At 44.2% G+C, this 22,774-nt stretch overlaps 1 protein-coding gene across 1 annotated transcript in view; it reads left to right on the forward strand.

Moving 5' to 3' along the window:
• LOC146785466 (period circadian protein homolog 2-like) overlaps positions 1-22,774 on the forward strand; it is a 484,700-nt gene that overhangs the window by 93,610 nt on the left and 368,316 nt on the right. The window contains exon 4 of the mRNA XM_085634530.1: positions 9,238-9,359. Coding sequence (XP_085490656.1) covers positions 9,238-9,359 — 122 coding nt within the window. The remainder of the gene's footprint in view (positions 1-9,237; positions 9,360-22,774) is intronic.

Here is a 22,774-nt window from a genome sequence, read left to right on the forward strand (position 1 = left end):
AAATACGAGTTTAAAGATACTCAAAGGAGTATACTTACATGCCTACACACCCTGTAAAAACGGGAGGAGCCTAACTTACAAGTGTACGTTACTACTAAAAAACAGTAGTATATCGAGCCCCACACAAGGCAGACTGTTGTACTGCAACACCCTTCCATGGAGAATAATAGCGACAGAGACTTAAATGTAAACACCGTTGGAAATAATGTTAATTCAATTTTTTTTAAATAGTTAAGAATATAAAAAAGTGCAATTTAATGTTAAACAAATACATAAAGATAGTGTGTATTGTTTATTACAGTTCAATACAGTACAATAAAAGATACTTAAAAATAAGTAAATTGCTTTTAATTAGTTCTATACATCACTTGTAATAATTGTTTATACATAATAGATTTTATTTTTTTAGTAAAAATATTTTAAATGTGATTTAGTAAATTTACATTCATTAAAAATGTATTTCAAAATTTAGGGCCTCATTATGATGGTGGTGGGACTGCCACCGTCAGGCCATCGGTGGTGGTCCCACACCATTGGACACTGCTTGACTGCTCTCCACATTATAATGGCAGGCAAATTGTCCACGGTTGGAGAGACCAACCGCCACAGAGCCTGTCGGTCCGACTTGTATCCCTACAATAGTGGAGGTGCCGGCTCAGGCACCGTAGTAGGATTACAATGCCCCTTTCCGCCTGGTGTTTCATGATGGTTAACACGCCATGAAAAGGCAGGCTGAGGGGGACTTTCGGGCCCCTGATGGGCCCCCCTTCCCCCTTGCTCTCGGCCTTGGTTTCTGGGGGGGCACCTATGGTGCTCCCCTTCCTATCCCTGCACCATGTGGCAGGCACCACATGGTTTCTGCCACAGAGTGCAGGAATATGTTAAATGTGTTTTTTCTGTACTGCAGCGTGTGCTTGCAGCCCACAGCACAACACCCCAACACAAAACCTACACATTGCGACCGCCTTGAAAGCAGTCGCATTGTAATTCCTATGGTGGGACCACTGATAGCTACGGGGTGGTCCCATCCCTGATAGGATGGCCATCATAATCAGGCCCTTAGTTATAAGTGCTGTAGCATTTTTCATTTAGTTCTACAATTTAAATAAATATGTGACATTAATTTACTTTACTATCAAACATTACAATATTTTAACAAATGTTTTCCAACTTTAATGCACTTTTTTTCCTTTGCTTTACTTTAATATAAATAAAAAATACATTCCCAACTAAGTAAAAAAATATTCTGCATAGTAATAATTAAAAAATTATTTAATGATCTTTTAATAAAGTGTAATACATTAGTTTAAAATTTGAAAAAAGTGTGTTTAAATAATATAAAGATTTATACATGGTTTACATTTTGTTATTTAAAAAATCCCTTCTCTCCTTCCCATCCCTCCTTCCTCTGACTCATACCAAACCTTTCTGACAACTATAAATTCCCAAACCTCCTTCTCAAACTTTCACCCCTTCTTTTTCGCCATGCCACCCAACTAACAAGCAAACACGACAAATACTTTAAAAACAACTTGCTACTTCCTCATTTCAAATCTGTTCCTATCATTCTATCCCTATTCCAAACTCTACTAAACACACAAGAAATCAAAAGCTCAAATGTAACACAACTAATGCCTGAGAAAAACAAACAAATAAAGTGTACTAACCTAGTCACTAATTACTAATATTGTGGCCCAGAGTAACATGCTACTCGCTGAAGAAGCACTTTAATGCCACTTTTTGTGTAAAAAACAGTTGGTATTTTTGACAAAGTCTCTTCTTGCCATGGTATGCAACAGAAAGTAATCAAAAAATTAAATGAATACATTTTCATGCAATAACTGACAGTGCCCTCACCAAGTCTGAGAAGCCAACTAAGTCTGTACATGTCATTGATATTTAGATTTTTCCACCCTTTGTGCCATGTCATATCTAATTTTCTTCCTGAAATTGTTTTAAATTCTGTGTTTTCTAGGATTGTTTTCTAAACAATTAGCTGTGTTCAGCAGTGCCAGAATGAAGCTGTAATGGGGTACTCATAGGCTACTTCTGAATTGCAAACTAGAATTTAAGAGCTAAGTTTGTTTCCCTGGAGGAGACGCATGTCTCCCCTTGGTCCACTCTCTCAATCAGCTCCCACCAGTGTAATACAGGAGATCCCACTTTCATAACCAGTACATTCCTACCTGCTACAAAGTTAGGATTCTTTCAGTTGTTAATTATTTTCACAGCTGTAAATCCCATAATTCCTACAATGTCATGCACAGAAATGCAGACAAATGCTTTAAATGTCTGAGCACTGGTTTGCAAAGCTCATTTCTAGAAAGCCATCAAACTACCTCTAAAGACATCCAGGGTGAAAGTCTTCCTTTCCCTGTAGGTCTCCATGTGACAGAAGAAAATAAGGCTGCTTAGCGTGTCTCAGATCCTATTAACCATAAAGCAGAAGTCTGATGGTGAGCTGTGGACCTTTCAATTGCATAATTTTGTATCGCAATCTGGAAATTGTCTGATGTTTTTTCATATCATGGTGGGCGAACAACTTTATGAGTGCTTATTCTACTGTTTGGCCTGCACACTTCTCATTAGATTTTCTTAAATGTTATATTCAGTATACTTTATTTGGGATTTTTAAAAATGCTACTAGCCATCCTTCCGGTAGACTACACATATTTAGGTTATGGCTAAATAATGAGGGCAACTGAATTGTAGAATAATACAGTTGCAGAACCCTATAGACAGAGAACCGGTCAATAATCTAACAGTGATGGGCAATTTTTGAACATACCTCACCACTAAATATGTCCCTAGTATGATGGCAAAGCCTTTAAGGAGAAAGAGTCCTGCAAATCTGGGTAAAGAGGAGACATACGTTCTAGGAGTCTGACCGGGAAGGAATTTGGCATTCTAGAGAACATGAAGTATTAATTTTCAGGTCTCAAATGAAGAGGTAGGGAGTTCTATAGATTAGGGATGTGGACATGGAGAAATAGACAGCTGTAGCTCTTGATCTGTTTGATCATGCCAATGGTACGCGGTTGGTGGTTGTAAGACTTCTTCCGAAAAGCTAGAGGCAAGCAGTTACGCAAGCTAGTACGGTGAGCAGTCATGCATTGCCTTATGAATGAGGCAAAGTGTTTTAAAAGTCAATCTTTCTTTCACTGGGAGCCAGTGGAGTTATTTCAGGGCCATAGTGAAGTGGTCATAACTTTACAGACTGCATAACAGGTGCGCTATTTGTTTTTTTTAACTGAAGTTTTGCAAGGGTTCTGCTGGTAGTCTGGAGTATACTCTGTGGCAATTATATAGTCATGACAAAAGCAAGGATAATAGTGATTTTCTGAGAGCAGTGGAGTCCCCTTTGTGTGCTCTATGTAAATTGTTGTCACACCCACTCCCTTATGCGGAAAAACATACTTTAGCAAACATAAATGGTGAAATGTAGATTTAGATATTACGCTTAACTGGGACATAAACGTTGATTTATCCTCAAGTCTTGGGGGGTGCGATTGTTAGGTTATCATACAAGATGATGTGCCCCAGGAATGTCGAGATGGGAATCTCAAATACCAGAATATTGAGGCAAAAATATCAAAATATAAGTGAGTAGAGATTTTCTATACCTAACTCCACACATTTGAATCTTGACTATATATATCTTCAAAGTGTATAGATGTGGAGGTAAGAATAGTAAATCTATATTTTCTCTATATGTAGTTACCTTTCCATATTTTGTCTCTCGATATTCTGATGCGATTATATTCCCATGCTTGATATTCTGTGGTAAAATCTTTAATATAGAGGAAAGGGGGCAGGAGTTATTATACCTAGAACCAGGATTTCAGTTTTTTCACTATTTAGCCAGGACCAGTTGCTATGCATTCACTGACGCACCTGAGAAAGGTAATGGGACAACGTTTTAGATGGAATTCTGTATTATCACACATATGGTAACCAATCTTATAGTGGTCTAAGAGTTCAGCCCAGGAGGCAATGCAAGCATTGATCAGTGTTGGCAACAGCGTAGTGCCCGAGGTACTCCACAATTTCATGTAATCTATTTAGCGTAGGAAATATCCTTATTTAATTTGGTGAGTATGGTTTTGCAAGAAGAAAATGAACCATGTCAGCACATTACAGGTGCTGCTGGCCAAGGTAGACAGTCTTCTGGTCATCACCCATTGGTCAGTGGTATCAAAAGTTGTAGAGAGATCCAAAGGATCAATCTACATAGCCCTGGTACCTGGAGTTCAAAATTATTTTTCTGATGTGCATTACAGTGGCCTCTGTACTTGTACGTGAAGTCTCACGGAAAGTACTGTAGAAGTTGATTTTTCTCCAGATGGAAGGGCAGTTTGCAATAGACTATGTATTGGCACTAGGGCATGTACATCAACAGTTATCAGGATATTGGGTTAATTAACTTCCTTTATCCAGATCCCTATTCTATCAAGTTTGACTGCTCCTAGCCCCTCTCATCATTTTCTATTTCTTGAAAAAGAAATAAAATTGTGCTTACAGCTCACTCAACATCTAATCTGGGGCTCCCCCAAATCCAGCATGGATAGTCGTGTCTTGCCAAGAGGTTCTGCAAACCTCCATGCAGTGGCCTGCTGTTTATAGAGACTTTTAAGTTCGATTTCTTCTGGTGTTATAGTTAGTCTGCTACCAACACTGAAGATTAAATGTGTTACAACAACAGCTGTCTTCCCAGCAGTGCCAGTTAATGTAGCTGTAGTCTGTAAGACCTCATTTTGCACAGTTTCATTTACACTTGCATTCTCATAAAGAAATCTGAAAATCCTATTTAACTGTTCACTGGGACTATTCAATTGATTGTGGGGTGCTTTCTTCTGAAGCAATCAGTTGACATGTTGATGATGCACTGCATGAGTTTTGATTCTCTGCGACTTCCACCTACAATGGCCTATGTAATGGGGTTGATTATTAAATGATCCAGTTGCAAGAAGTGATGTAAAATGAATACCTTATAACATTTCCATTGTTAAATGTTTTCAGCATCAGCATGCTTCAAACATTTCATCGTTTCTGAGTGTCTAACCAACATGCTTACCAAAAGGGCTTTCCACACAAATTAAGAAAAATGCTCTATTTTCATTTCACTGGTCCCATGCTGCCGAACAGAAGAAACTTCCCTAAATTTGTGCAAATCTGAAACACTTTGATGAATTTAAAGACAGTTATTCTTCGCGCAGGTTGTCAGCCATCAAGGTAGTCAATGCCCTGGGAAGCCAAGCATCCATTGTCTGTTGAATATGTTCCTGCATGCCCAAATTCTAATATCCAATATACCATAAATTCAAATGACAGCCAAATGCGAGTCATCAGTGCTAAGGGCCTAATTACGACTCTGGCGGCGTGGGAGACGACCGCCGCCCTCCCCCCAGATTGCGAGTTTGCTCACGGTCTGGCAGGCAGTGCTTTGGCAGTCCTGCAGCGGTGCAGTTCTAAGGCCCATATGTCAGCCTTAGAACAGCAACACAGAGGGAGCTCGAAAGCCCGTTCCTGCATGGCATGGACTATGCCATCCATGCCGTGCAGGAACAAGGGTTCATGCACACAGGGGGGGCACAACATGCACCCCCATGCGCAGCGGCATCAGTGGGCCCTGTAAGGCACCCTTACATTCCTGACCACCACACTTTTCCTGGTGGGCTCACTGTCATACAAAGTGTGGAGGTCTGGAAAGTTGTAATATGTTTGGCAGTGCCGCAGTGGTATAACCAGCATACTGCTGCCCCAGACTGCCGCGCCACTGCCCAGGGATCGCAGGTCCCCGGCGGTTGCGGTGGTCCCATGGCGGTCCAACCACCAAAGTTGTAATACGGCAGTTGGACCGCCGGTGCAGCAGTACCTGGACCGTCACTGATGCGCTACTGTAAGTTTGGCAGTTCACGGACTGCCAAACTCATAATCAAGCCCTAAGTCAGGTTCAGTTTCTCAGAAGCACGGGTCACTTTTTGTTGTAGTGATGCTGTCACCTCAACAACCTGTGCTCTAATAAGCACTTAAATCCCCTATTCCTTAAATATATTATTCAAAGCTCCCTCTCAATTTAGACATCTGTTGTCTCAGAATATATTTCATATGAACCCCTTATTATATATACTGCTCCCACCTTTGTGATTGTTTTGTGCTTTAGAACCTCCCCTTAGACTGGAACACAGTGGGCCTGATTCACAAAGGTAGCATACACTATTGAGTGTAAGTTACTATTGGAAAAAAGCAGTAGGAAGTCCAGCACTATACATGGCCAACCACTGGTACTGCAGTACCCTACCACAGAGTGTTGGCCGCCAGCCTTTTACCAATTCTTGTTTTGTGATTGTTTTGCAAAACTTTATTGTAAGAAGCTGCCGTGCCCTCAGAGCTAAATAACAACAAAGAAAAAGAACTGTGGTTAAAGGCAAAGGTGTTTTTCTGAAAAGTATACATTACCACGGTGCACCTGACCCTGAAGAGAAGTACCTTGTGTGTGAATGTGCTCCATGTGAAAGGCCAGCATGCCTTAACTCATAGTCACGTCAGTCAGTGGCTGAAGTGGGCTAGCATTGCCCCTTGATGCTTGCTGGAGTGGGTGGAAGAAAAATGTGAATGACACAATCACAGACAAATAGATGACCCCTAGTTGAAAACCTCTATAAGTAACTATGTTATACATACTTTTAGTAAAATCAAATGATTTTGGCAAACACATACCTATAAAAAAACATTGGTCTGGCATTGGCTGCTAGCCTCACCTTTGATAAAGAAGAGAAGGAAAAAAGGTAGAAAGGCAGACAAAAAGTAAGGAATGTAGACCAAAAAAGAAGGAAGAAGAGGAAAAAAGTGTTGAACGAAAAAAGGAAGGGAAGGAGAAAAAATTAGGAGGCAGCAAGGCAAAAAGGAAGAAAAGAGGGAAGACAAAAAGAAAAAAGAAGGCAAAAAGAAAAAATTAAATAAGGCAAGAAAAAAGAAGAAAAGAAATAAAGAAAGGAGACAATAAGAAAGATGGAAATAGGGCAAAAAGGAAAGAAATAAGGAAGGAAAGGAGGCAAAACAAAGAAGAGATTAAATAAAGGAATACAAAAGAAAGAAAAGTCAAAGAACGAAAGAAAAAAGCAAAGAACGCAAAAAAGAAGGAAAATAAAAAGCAAAGAAAATAAAAAGAAAACAAAAGAGAAAGAAAGAAAGAAAGAAAGAAGGAAAAAAATTAAGATGGAAGGAATGAAAGAAAGAAAAACAGAACGAAAAGAAAGAAGGTAAAACAATAGAACAAAGAAAAGAAGGCAAAAAGAAAAAGAAGGATGGAAGGCAAAAAAAGAAAGAATGAAAATGAAAATGAAAAAATAAAGACCAAAGGAAAGAAAAATGTAAAGGCTGATGGAAAGAAGGTAAAAAGAAAGAAAGAAGGAAAGAAGAGGAAAGAAAGAAGATAAGAAAAGAAGGCAATAAAGAGGGAAAAAAATAAAAGAGGCACGAAAGAAAGGTGCAAAAATGGAAAGGAAGGAAATAGGGTAATAAGGCAAAAGAAGGAAAGGAAAAAGGAAAGTAGTCAAAAAAGAGAAAAAAGGAAAGAGAATGAAAGAAGCCAAAAGAGAAGGAATGACGGAAAAAAGAAAATGAATGAAAAAGAAGGCATGGAGGAAAGAAAGAAGGTAAGACAACAAAATAAAGTACAAAGGAAATAATGGATGAAAGAAGACCAAAAAAGAGAGACAGCAGGAAAAAGGAAGGCAAAATAGAAAGTAACAAGGAAAGAAGTAAAGAAAGAAGGAAAAAAGCAAAAGAAAGCAAAAGGGCAAGAAAAAAGATGGAAGGAATGAAGGGTATAACATATCGGATACTACAACCCACCTATGTTTAAATAAAACTGATACAATTGGGTGCAAATTAAGCACCATACAGTTTTTCTTTCTTCCAGGGAATAGTTCATAAAATAACCTAATAATGGAGCTAGGGACTTAAAAGAAAACTCCATATGAAATATTGTTGAATTAAAATAAAATATTTAAAATAGTAAAAAATATAAAGGAATATAAATTAATGGTAGAAATATGAAATGGTACATATTTAATATTTAATTATAATAGCTAACATATTTTAATAATCTATTTTGAATTTAAGAAATAATGTTACAATATATTTTATTAAACATAATAAAAAAATGTATATTATTCAATATATCATGTTTAATATTTATTAATTCACATTAAAGGCATTTGTTTTTTTTAGTTGGGAATTTACTTCTATATTCAAACCACAGAAAAATAATTTTAGTTGAATATATTTAATGCTGTAACATTTTGTTTATTGTGTCCTACATTTTAAGTAAATGTATGAAATGAATTTGGATGAATACTTAACATAAAATTATTTGTAGTATTTATTTTCAAGTCAAATAAACTTATGAATTTTTCCCTAAACTATGCAGAGTTCTCCATTCCAACTGCAGAGTCTTCCTAAGGTCACATTTTTTTTATAGGCTGTTTTTAAAGGCTGTTGCAGTACTAGTGGTTGGCCATGTGTAATACTAGATATACTACTATTTTTTTGTTTTTTAGTAGGAACCTACACTCAGAGTTTGTGAATACTGAAAAGTAGTAAACTTATTCAAAAGTGTAAACTTACTCAAAAATGTAAGTTACTTTTGCAAATTGGGCCCTAAATTGAAAGTAGTTGAGATTACCATGTAGTAATCTTTGTACTCTTTGTACTCTTAGGGCCATTCCTCAGTTTATTTTTAACTCTAAACTATGTGAACTATGTGTAGCATTTGTGTCTTCTTACACTTTCTGCGCCAACTACATTTTTCCTGTTCTTACATCATTTTGTAGATCTCTCATTCCTTTAATGCCTCCTGCTTGCATTTTGTTTATTAGAAGCTTGACATACAAGTCCTCAGTATCATCTATCTGGTATTTCTTTTCGGCCAGCCGCAGGAGTTACCAGCCAAATCGGGATTACAATCTTTAATACTTCAGTAGCTCGGGTGAAGGTGGACTTTCTGGGAGTCGGGGTGTAATTACCAATTCTGGGCGTTACAAATGAGTCCACTTAATGAATAGTACGTTTTCTCCACAGAGTATTGATGAGCAGCTGGTGTACTTATTCCAAACATAGTGCACAGACCAAATGAGGATGCTTGACCAGAATGACAATAACAGTACAATTCACTTGGCTTTCTGTTTTTTTGGTGTTCTGCATTACGCTCTAATGCTCTTCTGTATTTTGCAGCCAATGAAGACTACTATCAACTTCTGATGCTCAATGAGAGTCATCCATCCTGTATGGATGTTTCCTCTTACACACTCGACGAGATTGAAAACATCACCTCAGAATACACCATAAAAAATGCTGTAAGTGTTCATGTAATGTATTAAAAATGTCCAGCATATTTGTTTTATATAGCACACATGAATAACATGTTTATTTTCCTCAAGTGAGCAACAAGAATATTGATAAAGCAAGTATGGTGGCCTGTTCTTTTTTCAATTCTTTTTGATCGGGTTTTACTTGTTCTAAATGTACATTTATATGTTCTGATGAATACTTGTTCTTGTAGGTTCCTCATCGCTTGAACATCCCCAAGTGCAGTCTGGATCCAAAAACTTTTCATAGCTCTCGCATGCTGGAACAGGGCACCTGCTCCACTTCGGAGCTAGAAGCAAAATAATGATTCCATTAGTGGAGCCACAAAGTGCCCCTCTGCCGCGCAACATCAGTTCCCTTTTTTTCTGCCTCTTCGATGAGGATTCGGAGTTCGGTGTAAGGAAATTTCCTCTCAGAGATTTCTTCATTCAAATTTTTGGGGCAATGCTCCTCATGGTATCCTTCTAAACATTCAGGGTTCAAACCCTGCTTAAAATGCCATGGACATATGTCCATCATGGATCCCCATGATGATTGTCTCTGGTGCCTTGACTTGTGTCAGAGCATGCATACCAAGACCCTGAAGGAGATGGAAGCAAAGCTCTTTATGACCTGGGCCCGAGAATACAAATGATGCTTAAAATATCATCCTTGGTCAAGAAAACTGGAGTCTTCCTCATTAAGGTTGTGGAAGAAGCATAAGAAGAAGAGACATGGGGAATCGTCAGAATGTCATTCTAAAGGTAAGTCACCAAGCTGATGCCTGACACCGGAGGATTGTCTTCAAATCCGGGATTGGTCGAAGATCCATTCCCTGACCGAGCAGCGCCTGTGGCTCCCAGTGACCCAAAGCCAACTCCAGTGCCATTAACATGGAAAGATCTGGAGCCAACTTCTCTGGCCGTTCCTGAGCTCCCTACTATGGGATCAGACTCTGCATTTTTTATGTCAGTACCATGTTTGACCTATTTAGGCTAGCCCTGGTACCTCATGGAGCACCCTCGGCCCTGTGGGACCTTTAGGGGTGCCAGGTCTCTCTATAATGGCGGGTTTGCCCTCTGCACCCTTCTTATCCTTGCCATCAACATCGACTCTTCCAACTGCCCTTCTGTCTGTTCCATCTAAGTCATCTGCTTTGGCTCCTCTCTCGGCACTGGCACCATTACTCTCCTGGCACCGACCCGATGCCGACCTTGGCACCACATGCTTCCTCTCAGACTCCAGGTTCTTATGTGATAAAATTCCAAAGAGACACTCATAGGTTGTTAGAGGAACAATAATATAGGGGGCAAGCATTCTACAAAGACGCAATCATTGCTCTTTTTGGAACTGATTCCGACCCTTTGAATCATAATCCTGAGGAGGTTCTATTTGTATTACCCACTGACCCTTATTATCAAGGCCTTGCAGAGGCTTGTGGTATTGATACTGCACCAGAACTGGACTTGGACAGCAACCACTATGGGTGCCCACCACTATAGGTCATCCCGTATCGCACTGTATTAGAAAAACAGAAGAGGTGTTTGAACTTTGTCCACCATCACTTGAAGCTAAGTCCTAGATCCATACCTGGGTCCAGCAGCCTTCTGTCCAGGCGCCAGAGCCATTACGTCCTTCAGCAATGCTCTCTTGGACCATGTTTTAGTGGTCTGGGGAAAATCCACCACCTCTACAGCAGTCAACAAGGTTGTAGCCAGATGTATCGGCCTGCACCTAGCAGCCCATCTTTCCTCACCTCCTATCCTTCACTGGAGAGTCTAGTAATTCAAGCCTCATGTTAATCAAACAGACTCATGGAGTTTTCCCCACTGCGCCTACTGAAAGGCATTCATAGAAATTTGAGCCTTTGGCAGCAAACAGCTTTTGCAGATTTGCAGACAGCCTAGTGTTAAAGTAGCTCAATGTGACCTGCACTCTTAGTCCTTATAACTATGCCCTATGGGATATGTCCAGCATTGCAGTAACACACTTGCCAGAGCATTCGTTACTGCATGGAGATGGTCAAGCTGCAGCATGCCAAATCATTCAATCTGGGCTAGATACTGCAGACTCTGCTGTGCAATCTGTGGGTACGACTATGACAATCCATCGGTATCTCTGCACTTCTGGTTTCTCTACAGATGTATAATCCTCCTTAATGGACTTGTCTTATGATGGATCCAAGTCTCTGGAATTAAAGTTGTCTCCAGGCTTGAAAGATTTAAGGAAAACAGTACAACTGTGAGATCCCTTCTTTTACAGTCTCCTCAACAAGACTATAGAGATGTTTGCTAGTTTAGTTGATTTGCAGGAGGCTTCAGTTGTCGTCTATGACAGGCCTTACAACAATAGCAGCGACCACAGCCTCAAAGTCCTCTCTTCTGGCAGTACAAAGGCCGTAGTAAAGTGAGAGCGCCCTCACCCCCACCTTCACTTCTTCCTCTTTCTCCCTGCCCCTCCCAGAAAGCAGCTCCAATTCTAACTTGTTGAGCCACGGGCACTTCAGGGTGGCCTCCTTTTCTCAGGCCTGGAAGGCCATTACTTTGGACCAGTGGCCCATTCAGATTGTGGAAAGGGATTACCCCCTACCCTTAAACTGCATATTCTCCCTCCCTCTTCCAGTCTGATGGACAAACACCTGGGCACCTAGGCATCTTGCTGCAAGATGTACAAAATGTCCTACAGAAAAGAGCAGTGGCACTGGTACTAGAGCTGGAAATTGGGCAAAGGTGCTACTTTCAATTGTTGCTTCCCAAGAAGGATAGTGGTCTGCATGCAGTCATAGACTTTAGGGTCTTGAATCTCTTCCTTCGCAAGAATAAATTGAGAATACTGTCCCAGCTCAGAAGCTATTTTTGCTTGAAGCAGGAGACTGGATACTGTCCACGAACTTACATGATGTGTATTTCTACATACCAATCCTGCAGTCACACAGGAGATGTCTGCATTTCATGGTGGGTTCCACTCAGTGTCATTTTGTGGTCTTCCCATTTCATTTGATATTGGCACCTCTAGTCTTCACAAAGTTGTTGGCCACTATCCCAGTTGTTCCTTACCTAGACGACTAGCTACTGAAAGATGAGTCACTGGAGTTGGTATCCCGCCACCTGCCGTGAACAATAGGTCTGATGTTCAAACTGGGCTATTGCATCAATGTGCACATATCTCACCTGAAGCCATTTCTGCGCTCTCTGTTCATAGGGGCTGTGCTGAATACCACATCTCTTCGAGCATTTCCCCTTACCTGAAGGAGCCAGGATATTCAGGGTGTGATTCAGATATTTCATGAAAGTGCTCAAATTCCAGTCCTGATGGGTTTAAGCCTGTGAAGTTTGGAGGCTTCTTGCATTCTCTTGGTCACATATGCACAATGGTATATGAGAGCCCTCCAGGAATGTCTCCAAAGGCAGTAGTTTCAGCGCAGGGAAGATCTATTGAACACCATTGTGATCTCTAAGGATGCAGCTATGGATTTGACTTAGTGGGGTGTAGAGAAGAACAATGTGACAGGTATGTCATTTGAATCCCCTCTAGCTGTGTCCACGTTTGCAATGGGGCTAAGGTAAGCCTCCACTATGGGGAAGGAGCTGCTGATCTGGGAAAACTGAAGATCAGAGGCCCAATGTCTCCAGAGGAGCAATGTCTATGCATCAACCTACTTGAAGTGAGGGTGGTTCTGTTGGCATTCCTTGCTTTGTTTCACAGTCGTTCTGTCTAGATCTTGGCAGACAACACAACCACAATGTGGTGTGTCAACAAACAGGGAGAAGTCGAGTCTCACCTCTCTCTTGGTAAGCACAGAAACTCATTACTTTGGCTCCCCAGTATAGACTTTGACTGGTTTTGAACCATCTGGTAGGTTCTCTAATCACCCGGGCTGACAGCTGCAGGTGGGCAATCTGGACGATCATGAGTGCCTTTCCACCCGGAAGCAGTCCAGCTTCTCTTTGCCTAGTGGGGTACCCATCAGGGGGACCTGTTTGCCACCCTCACCAAGACACATTGCCCATAGTTTTGTGCCCTCTAGTATCTGTTGCAGGGAACTTTAACTGTATGCTTTTCAGTTAAAGTGGAATTTTCCTCTTCACTATGCTATTCCCACACACCAATGGACACATCTGGCTTCCTTCCACCTACCTGCTGGGGTGATAGACGTTATTCTGTCACCGTCATTCCACCAAGACGGTGTAATCCGAATGATAGAATATGTTCATCAGTTGGTGCACTCAGAACAAAGCAAAAACCTTGAAAGCCCAATTGTGTGACATTGTCAGGTTTGCCTTTTTGTCAGCCCAATAAGGATGTGTGGTGACGACGATTAAGGAATACTTGGCCTCTTGCTTGGCTTTCCTCTGCCTCCGGAGCAACCATCTCCATTTAAGTCACCTATTGTGTTGCTCTCGCTGAAAGATCTGGCAAAAATGCTTCTCTCAGCCCCATTTGTCATTCTTAAATGGGACCATAATGTTCTGTTTAAGATTCAAGATTCAAGATGTTTAATTTCAGTGAGGCAGATTAGTGAATTGCAAGTGATAATTTAATTTCCCATCCTCTCTTCATTTCCTTTTCCCATGAGAAGTTGGTGCTTTGAACCAAAGCTGCCTTCCTACCCAAGATAGTGACCTCTTTCGACCTAGTTAAGGTCCTTAGCCTTTCAAGCTTTTTACCCTCCTCTACACTCTACCTTGAAGGAGAGGAAGCACAAGCTGAACCCCAGCTTATCATCGGTGTTATAGGCAATAAAAAAGGAAAGATTTTACAGAAGGCATCTATATCTTGGTGGATCATTCTGTGCATATAGATTTGCTGTTCTTAGACCAAATAAGATTCACTGGAGGGTATCTCTGCTCCTTCTACGTGGAACAAGTCCCCCACCTCAGCATTGGCCAGAGGGTGTTCCAGTGACTAATATCTCCAGAGCAGCATCATGAGCATCCCTTTATACATCAGTGAAGCACTACTCTTTGACTCCAAAGTACAAAGGGATGTCCATTTTGCATGCACTGTTCTTCTGGAACAGCCATTATGTCTGATGGATACTTCTTACTGCAGATTCCTCACCATGTGAATATTCCACTAGGTGCCAGACTGCCTCTAGACACTTTAAAGTAGTACTCCTGGACACCAGTTGGTGATATTGTGCAGCTCCAACCATTCAAGCTGAAGTCAGTTCCTTTATTACTGTGCCTTCAGATGCAGATCCGGAGCTACTCCTTGGTCTTAAAAACAAAAATGCCTTCAAGATTTACCAGTGTGCAAGGGAACATGTCATAATTTCACCACCCTAAAATGACAGGCTTCAAACCATGTATGGACTGTTGCAAAGAGATAGCTTTGATGGATCCTCATGACTTACGCTTATGGTGTCTGGGCTTGAAGCATGACTCCAAGGTCTGCGACAACTGCACCCAGAGGAATCCAAAGGCCATACGGGACTGTGAAGCCAAACTTTAAATTTACAAACACAAGAGACTCTTCAATGCGACCAGCCAAAGTAGAAAGAAAGGAACCGGGGGTCCCCTTTCAAATTCATTCTCGTGGCAGAACATTGTTGTGGTCGAAGTCTTTGGGTACGTCCAAGAAAAAAGTGTAAAAACATGAAGTGGGAATCACCCACTTCGTGCCACTCCTAGACTCCAGTGAACAGAGGGGGTGCAAGGACATCAATGTGCCTTCTGGTCTCAATCCCAATCTCCATCTGGGCCAATTATGAGTCTGGCACGGCACATCCTGGAACTGTCTATAATGTTACAGTAAGTGGAGGCCCTCAGAGAGATCATTTTCAACACTTTACTTGATCCCTCTTGTGTGCCTTTTGGCCCAAAGGATCCGCAGGGGCCTCCCATCGGATTTCAGTCAGCGGGTCTGCCCTCGGCGCTGTCTGTGCTCTTGAACTCATATCAAGTACATTAATGACTTCAGTGGTGACTTTGGTCCCACTGCCATCACCTGTGTCGGTTCCTTTTGCATCAATACCGTTGACTCTGAAGGAGGAAATATGCAGCACATTGTGTCCTCCTAATCTGAGCTGAATCAACTGCAACCTCATCTGAAAGTGTTTTAGTGTGACCTTGCCAGCATGCAGCAACCCTGTCAGAGGCAGGGTCTGATTCTTCTTCGAAGGGTGACAGACCATCACTTCAGACAAGTGGGTCCTCCAAATTCTTCAGCCGGATTATGCCCTTCCATTCCTCCTGGTCAGGGACCTGCTCTCCCACGCAACTCCGCCCTTAAGTGCCACCACTCTGGGGACTGTGATCTGCTCGCTCAGGTAGGTGTTGGAGGCCCTCCTCCACCCGAAGGCTCCTGCCTGCCCCTCATCCCTGGTGGTCCAGTGTGAGAGACTTCTGCTGGCTGCTGTTGTCTGTGTCTGTCTTTGTGCTTCTGTCTTTGTGCTTCTGTCTATGTGCCCGTGTCTGTCTTTGTGCCATTTTTTTGTCTTTCGGTGCCCATTTTCTCTCTTCTTTCTGCCTTTTATTTTTCCAGTAATTGTACCTGTGTCCTCTGTTTTACTTAGCCCTTTCTGTCTCCGTGCCCCTTGCCCTTTGTGCCCTTCCTGCTGCTGCTGCCCCCACGGCCCCTCCCCCCTGCCGGTTCCCACGCTACCCCCCTACTTAATGGCATACACTGCGAGGGAGTGCGAGTAAGACCTCTGACCTCCTGGTCAGGGACCTGCTCTGCCCCCGCAGCTCCGCTCTTAAGTACCACCGCTTCTGGCACTGTGATCTGCTCACTCAGGTAGGTGCAGTGGGAGAGCCTTGCTCTTCTGCTGGCCGCTGTTGTCTGTGTCTGTCTTTGTCTTTTTTCTGTTTTTCTGTCTCTGTGCCTGTGTCTGTCTTTGTGCAATTTTTCTGTCTTTGTGCCAGTGTCTGTCCTTGTGCCATTTTTCTGTCCTTCTGTCTCTGTGCCTGTCTTTGGGCCACTTTTCTGTCTTTCTGTGCCCATTTTCTGTCTTCTTTCTGCCTTTTATTTTGCCAGTAATTGTACCTGTGTCCTTTGTGTTACTTAGCCGTTTCTGTCTCTTTGCCACTTGCCCTCCGGGCCCTTCCCGCCGCTGCTGGCCAAAGGCCCCTCCACCCCTGCCGGGTCCCGCACTTCTCTCCCCACTCCCCTAGTTAATGGCGGCCGCGCGCAGCAGGTGTGCCAAAGTCAAGCCCATGTGCGCCCATCTGCGACTCGACCAAGGCCAGCGCCAGGATCCCTGGATCTATGACCTCCCACCGCTACAACTCCGCTGATCTCTTCGCACTCAACCCTGGAAGGAACGACAGCTGCCAGCGAGCGATGCCGCACACCACCCATGGCCAGTTCTCCTGCCGACACTGCCGACAATCCTTCACCATCGACAGCCCCCCCATGGCCACCGAACCCACAATGGCGCCCGTACCACCGCAGCCCTGACGTGCATCCTCCTCAACATGCGCTCCCTACACAGACACGCCATAGAGATCTGGGACCTGCTCGACACCCTCTCGCCAAACATCACGTTCTTCACAGAAACATGGACCTACTTTGTCTCTGCTCCTGTCATAGCCACCACCATCCCTGATGGATAAGAGATCCAGAGAAAGGACCACCCCCCACCAAGAGGAAGACTCGCCATTGAGCACAAAAGGCTCCCTCCATCACCACCATTGCCAACCTCGTCTCCCACCACGCCATCTCCTCCATGGACTACATTCTCATCAGAGACATGAATGTCCACCTTGACAACAGCAACAACCTCGACTCCACCACCCTCCTGGACAACCTCACCAACCTTGGACTAAAGCAGCTCGTCATCACCCCCACCCACAGAGCTGGACACATCCTTGACCCCATCTTCGCAGGAGGGGCAAACATCCACTTCAGTCACACCACACAGCCCCCATGGACAGAACACCACTGTGTACACTTCACCTTCAACACTACCACCACACCCAAGCCTGCCCCGCGTCCGGCATGAAGGAACTGGAGCAAGGTCACAGAGGAACACCTCAATACCACCCTCTTCCACCACCCACCCTCCGCCACAACCAACTCCAACTCTGCAGTTAAAGAACTACACCACTGGATCACCAGCTGCGCAGACAAGCTTGCACCCCTCTGCCACCCCATCAGACAATGCCCCCTGGAGGCCGCCTGGTTCACCACCGCTCCTGCAGACGCCTCGAGAAACTCTGGAGGAATAGGAAAACCACTGCAGACCAGAACACCTACAGGAACGCCATGACGGAATACCACCAGCGCATAAGAGACAGCCAGAGGACCTTTATAAAGAACAAAATCCACACCAATGCCAGTAACGCAAAAGAACTCTTCAACTTCATACAGCAGTTAACCAAACCCCCCAGAGAAGCCATGGACATCACACCATCCCAGGACCTCAGCAACAAGCTGAGGGCCTACTTCCACCAGAAAATTAGGGCCCTCTACGACAACTTCAGCGAAAGACTCCAGACACCTCCCTCCTCTCCACCAACGACAACCAGCCCACCATCACCACCTGGAAACCAGCTATCACCGAAGACACCGCCACCATAATGAAGAACACCCACTCAGGAGCCCCCACAGACCCCTGCCCACAGCACATCTACCACAGATCCGCCGGCGCCATAGCACCTAAACAATGCCGGACCATTAACGCCTCCTTCGAATCTGGCATCTTTCCCAATGAATGGAAGCGGACAGAGGTCAGGCCCCTCCTCAAGAAACCCTCTGCTGACCTGACGGACCTGAAAAACTACCGGCCCATCTCTCTCCTTCCCTTCACAGCTAAAATCACAGAGAGATTCGTCAACGCCCAGATGACCACCTTCATCAAAGAGAACGCCATCCTCGACTCATCAACAGTCTGGATTCTGCAGCAACCACAGCACCAAGACCGTCCTCCTCGACGCCACCGATGACATCCACATGGTACTCGACCAGGGCCTTACTGTGGCCCTCATACTAGACCTCTCTGCAACCTTCAACACCGTCTCCCACCGCACTCTCGCCGCCAGACTCTATGACGCCGGCATACGGGGTGCCGCCCTTGTCTGGATCCGCTCCTTCCTCACCGGCAGAACCCAAAGGATCAGACTCCCACCATTCCTCTCCGAACCCACCGAGATCAACTGCAGGGTACCCCAAGGATTCTCGCTCAGCCCAACACTCTTCAACATCTACATGGCCCCCCTCGCTGCCTTCATTAGACAGCATGGGCTCAGCATAGTATCCTACGCCAACGACACTCAGCTCATCCTCTCCCTCAAAGAACCCCAAAGACACCAGACTCAGTTTCCAGGAAGGAATGAAAGATGTCGCAGCCTAGATGAACCACAGCTGCCTTAAGCTCAACTCGAAGACGACAGAGGTCCTCATCCTTGGACCCTCCTCCACCGCCTGGGACAACACCTGGTGGCCTTCCGCCCTCAGAAACCCACCCACTCCATCAGATCACGCCCAAAACCTCGGCATCATTCTAGACTCCTCCCTCACCATGACCCACCAGATCAACACCATTGCCTCCACCTGCTTCAACTCCCTCCGCATCCTACGCCAGACCATCAACCACGCACTCATAACCAGCAGACTGGACTACGGAAAGGCTGCACAAGCTCCGAACCATCCAGAACCCCGCAGCCAGACTCGTCCTCGGAACCACACGACACGAGCACATGAACCATCACCTACGAGACCTCCACTGGCTCCCCATCGAGAAGAGAGTAACCTTCAAGCTACTCACCCACGCTTACAAATCTTTCCACAACATCGGACCCAAATACCTCAATGAAAGAGTCTCCTTCCACGTACCCAAAAGGAACCTCTGCTCCACCGACCTCGCCTTGGCAGAGACCCCACGCATCTGCAGAACCAGAGCAGGTGGAAGAGCCTTCTCCTACATCGCAGCAAAAACCTGGAACGAGCTTCCAGTCAACATGAGACGCTCCCTGGCTCTGCACACCTTCAGGAAGAGCCTCAAGACCTGATTTTCAACTGAACCGAAGCTGCGCCCCCCCCCCAGTGCATTTAGACCCTCACGGGTGAGTAGCATGCTTTATAAACCCCTGATGAATTGATTGATTTTCATGCCACCATACCTTGTACCATTTTCAGGGCAGATGACTGCGGACCATCTCCTTAGTTTGCAGCTGTGAGTGCAACCCTGGTGAGGGTTCCAACCTTGAAAGTAGGAACTGTGTTACTTCCACTACTTTCTTGTGCAGAAAAAGGACACAGGTTTTCATCCTATTCTGGATTTTCGCCCTTTCAATGCCTTCCTGCAAAAGGACAAACTCAAGATGCTCGCACTAGCGTCAGTCCTGTCTGCGCTGGATCCTAGACACTGGATGGTGGTATTGAACCTCCAAGACACTTTTTTCCATATTTCTATCCTACAGGCCCACAGGCCTACCTGCAGCACATGCCTGCGAGTCATGGTAGGTCAGGAGCATTTTGAGGTACCTGTCTTCCCCTACTTTGGTTAACGACTGCTGTAGGCCGGTTCAGTCCAGTCAGTTGCCAACCACTTCCAGACATTGACAAACCTCTTAACATAATTGGGTTTCACAATCATGGTGTTGAAGTCACACCTAACTCTTTTGCAGATGCTACCGTTCATCTGAGCTATTCTGGATAAATCATTGTTTCGTGCCTTTCCCAGGAGGGGAGAGTCCAGGACATTCACTGTTTGATCCCAATGTTTCAGCCTTGGTCCTTGATCTCAGGACAGATGATTCTGAGGCTCCTGGGATTGTTGGACTCCTGCATCCTGCTGTCCAAACAGACTGGCTGGCACATGCAGGCTCTGCAATGGTACCTCAAAACCCAGTGGATCCAGCAACAGGGGAATCTGTCGGAATGTATCCAGATTTTGGAGGAGACTGAAAAAGAATGAGATTGGATCAATCACAGACCCCTGTCCTTAAGCCATCCAGAGCTGACAATGGTCATGGATGCATCAGTACTGGGTTGGTGAGGCCATCTGGAAGAGGTGGAGGTCTGAGGCTCTCCAGCAGGAACTCCTCTCCACATTAATTTGTTGGTTTGAGGGCAATTTGATTGGTAATGAAGACCTTCCTGCCCACCATTAGACTAAGGCTACTAGAGATGCTCACAGAAAACACCGCCATGTGGTACTGCCACAAGCAGGGTGGGCTAGGGTTATGGGCCCTGTGTCAGGCCACTCTGCAACTCTGGAAGTGGCTCGACCACCAAGGAATTTCTCTGGTGGTAGGATTTCTAAATGCCAGGGGGGATGATCTCAGCCGCTGATAACTAATGGCCTTTGCACCTGGAGGTGGCACAGTGTGTTTTCCGGCATTGGGTAGAATATTATATAGTTGCTCTTTTAGCCATGCTCCCTGATGGCAGGTTACATAAGCAATGCAGTGCATCCATGCAGTGGGCATGCCAGTGGCACTTCAAAGGCAAGCCCGTCTACGCCAGTCCACTCCTGGACCATGTCGAGCTCCAGGGCCGTGTTGAGCTCCAGCACCAGTATATCTTTGCCTCAGGTAAGTACCCAAAGCTTGGCCATTTCTTACATTTCTATACAGCCATCAACATTAATAAGACATAGCAACCCTAATGCTACAAGGCAACCCCTGTTGTCTGCCATCACCCTTTTGTATGTTCCAGCTGTAGCTTCACCTGCTCTCTATCTCATGCAAATTTCATGATCAGCCCAATGCTCTTGTGCGCATATCAGAGCTAGCAGCAGATTAGCCATCATAGTGGTCTCTGATCTGCACTGCACTATCTCTGCTGCCAACTCCCATAAAAAGTATTTTATTTTTAAGACTTACCCCCAAAATGTGTTTATGAGGTGTGCTTGTATATAGGCCCCCTGGACCACGCACAAGCTTTAGTACCAATCTTGCTAAGCTGACAGATCCTTATATTATGAAATCATTCAGTGTCTCTAACCTGGGCTATATGAACTTTCATCCAGAAGAACAAAGGGTCAAGGACACCCACACTCTCATTGATGATTTGAAAATGTTTGGATTTACTTAGTTAAAATCAAGCCCCACTCATATCATCGGGCACACTGTCAATCCACTTTTCATCAATGGCGAGCACACTACCACGACTGCACCTTGCATTGTCACATGGTCAGACCATTGTATGGTTGCTTCAACTTGGCCACTCCCATGTCAGCTAGCAGCAGTGTGCTTTAACTGACCCAAAGACATCTCAAGCTTGCATCACAATCTCTCCAGACAGCATTAAACCCTGCTAAGCCTAACATTGATATCTCAGCTACTGCGAACAATTTGAGTTATGGATTACCTTTGCACTAAACCCTATTGCGTCTTTCAAAACCCGGCTATCCACTGAGAATGCTCCATTTACCGCTTGGAACTCCGAGGAGATACAAGGCCTTAAACAGCACTACGTGTGCTTCACACATGTCTGGAAATTATACTACTCTCAAATTACCCGATACAATCTCAGAATCTAGCAGAAACACATGAGAACTAAATACCATACCTAGCTCGCTGACTATTTTGCTGATACTTCCAGTCCCTCTCCGGACATCTTCAACATCATTCAGAATTTCCTCAAATTAAAATATTCTAGTACCATGATACAGTCTTCCCAGGAACTGTGCTAAGTCCTCACCATTCACTTTATAGAAGATCATCCAAGATAATCTCAAAGCGCAACCTACTCTGCATCAGAGACTGCCTTTGGTGCCTCTTTTTTTAATTTTAGTGAGCTTGATGTGGAAATGTTATATGACATTGTTATGAATGTTAAATTGGGCTCACTTCTGGACCTTTGCCTTCATCACATCTTTAAATGTGGCCTTAATATCCTGGGTCCTGCTTTTTGGCCCCTCTGCAACTCTTCCTTAACAGAACCTGTAGTCCCTGAGAACTGGAAATGCTCTGTGCTACTTCCATTACTCAAAACACCATCTGCAGAGCTTAAAATCGTTGCCAGTTATAGACTCAACTCTTTGCTTCCTTTTCCTTCCAAGGTCCTTGACAAATTAGTGAACGCACAACTCTATGAATGCCTAGAAGCAAATGGTGAGTTTGACTCCTCGCAACCTGGCTTCCGTACATTCCACAGCACAGAAACAGCCATTCCGACTGCTACTGACAGCCTACACCTCATTCTTCATCAACGCAGATCAGTGCCCCTTATCCTTCTGGATCTGTCCATGGTGTTTAACACAGTCTTCCACACTACTCTTCTAGAATGCCTTTATCAACTTGCCATCTGTCAAAGGACCCTTAATTGGCTCCGCTCATTTCTTTCAGGTAGAATCCAAAGTGTCTACCTGCCCCTATATGATTACAGTTACTCAACTAGACTGTGACATGCCTCAGGACTCCTCATTAAGCCCAACGCTTTATATGATACCCTTGGCTGGTTTTCCCAAATCTTTTGGATTCAACATCATCTCATGTGCAGATAAAACGTAGATCATTGTCTCTTTACCTAG

The sequence above is a fragment of the Triturus cristatus genome, chromosome 11 (assembly GCF_964204655.1).
Source record: "Triturus cristatus chromosome 11, aTriCri1.1, whole genome shotgun sequence".
In the NCBI taxonomy this organism is placed as follows: domain Eukaryota; kingdom Metazoa; phylum Chordata; class Amphibia; order Caudata; family Salamandridae; genus Triturus; species Triturus cristatus.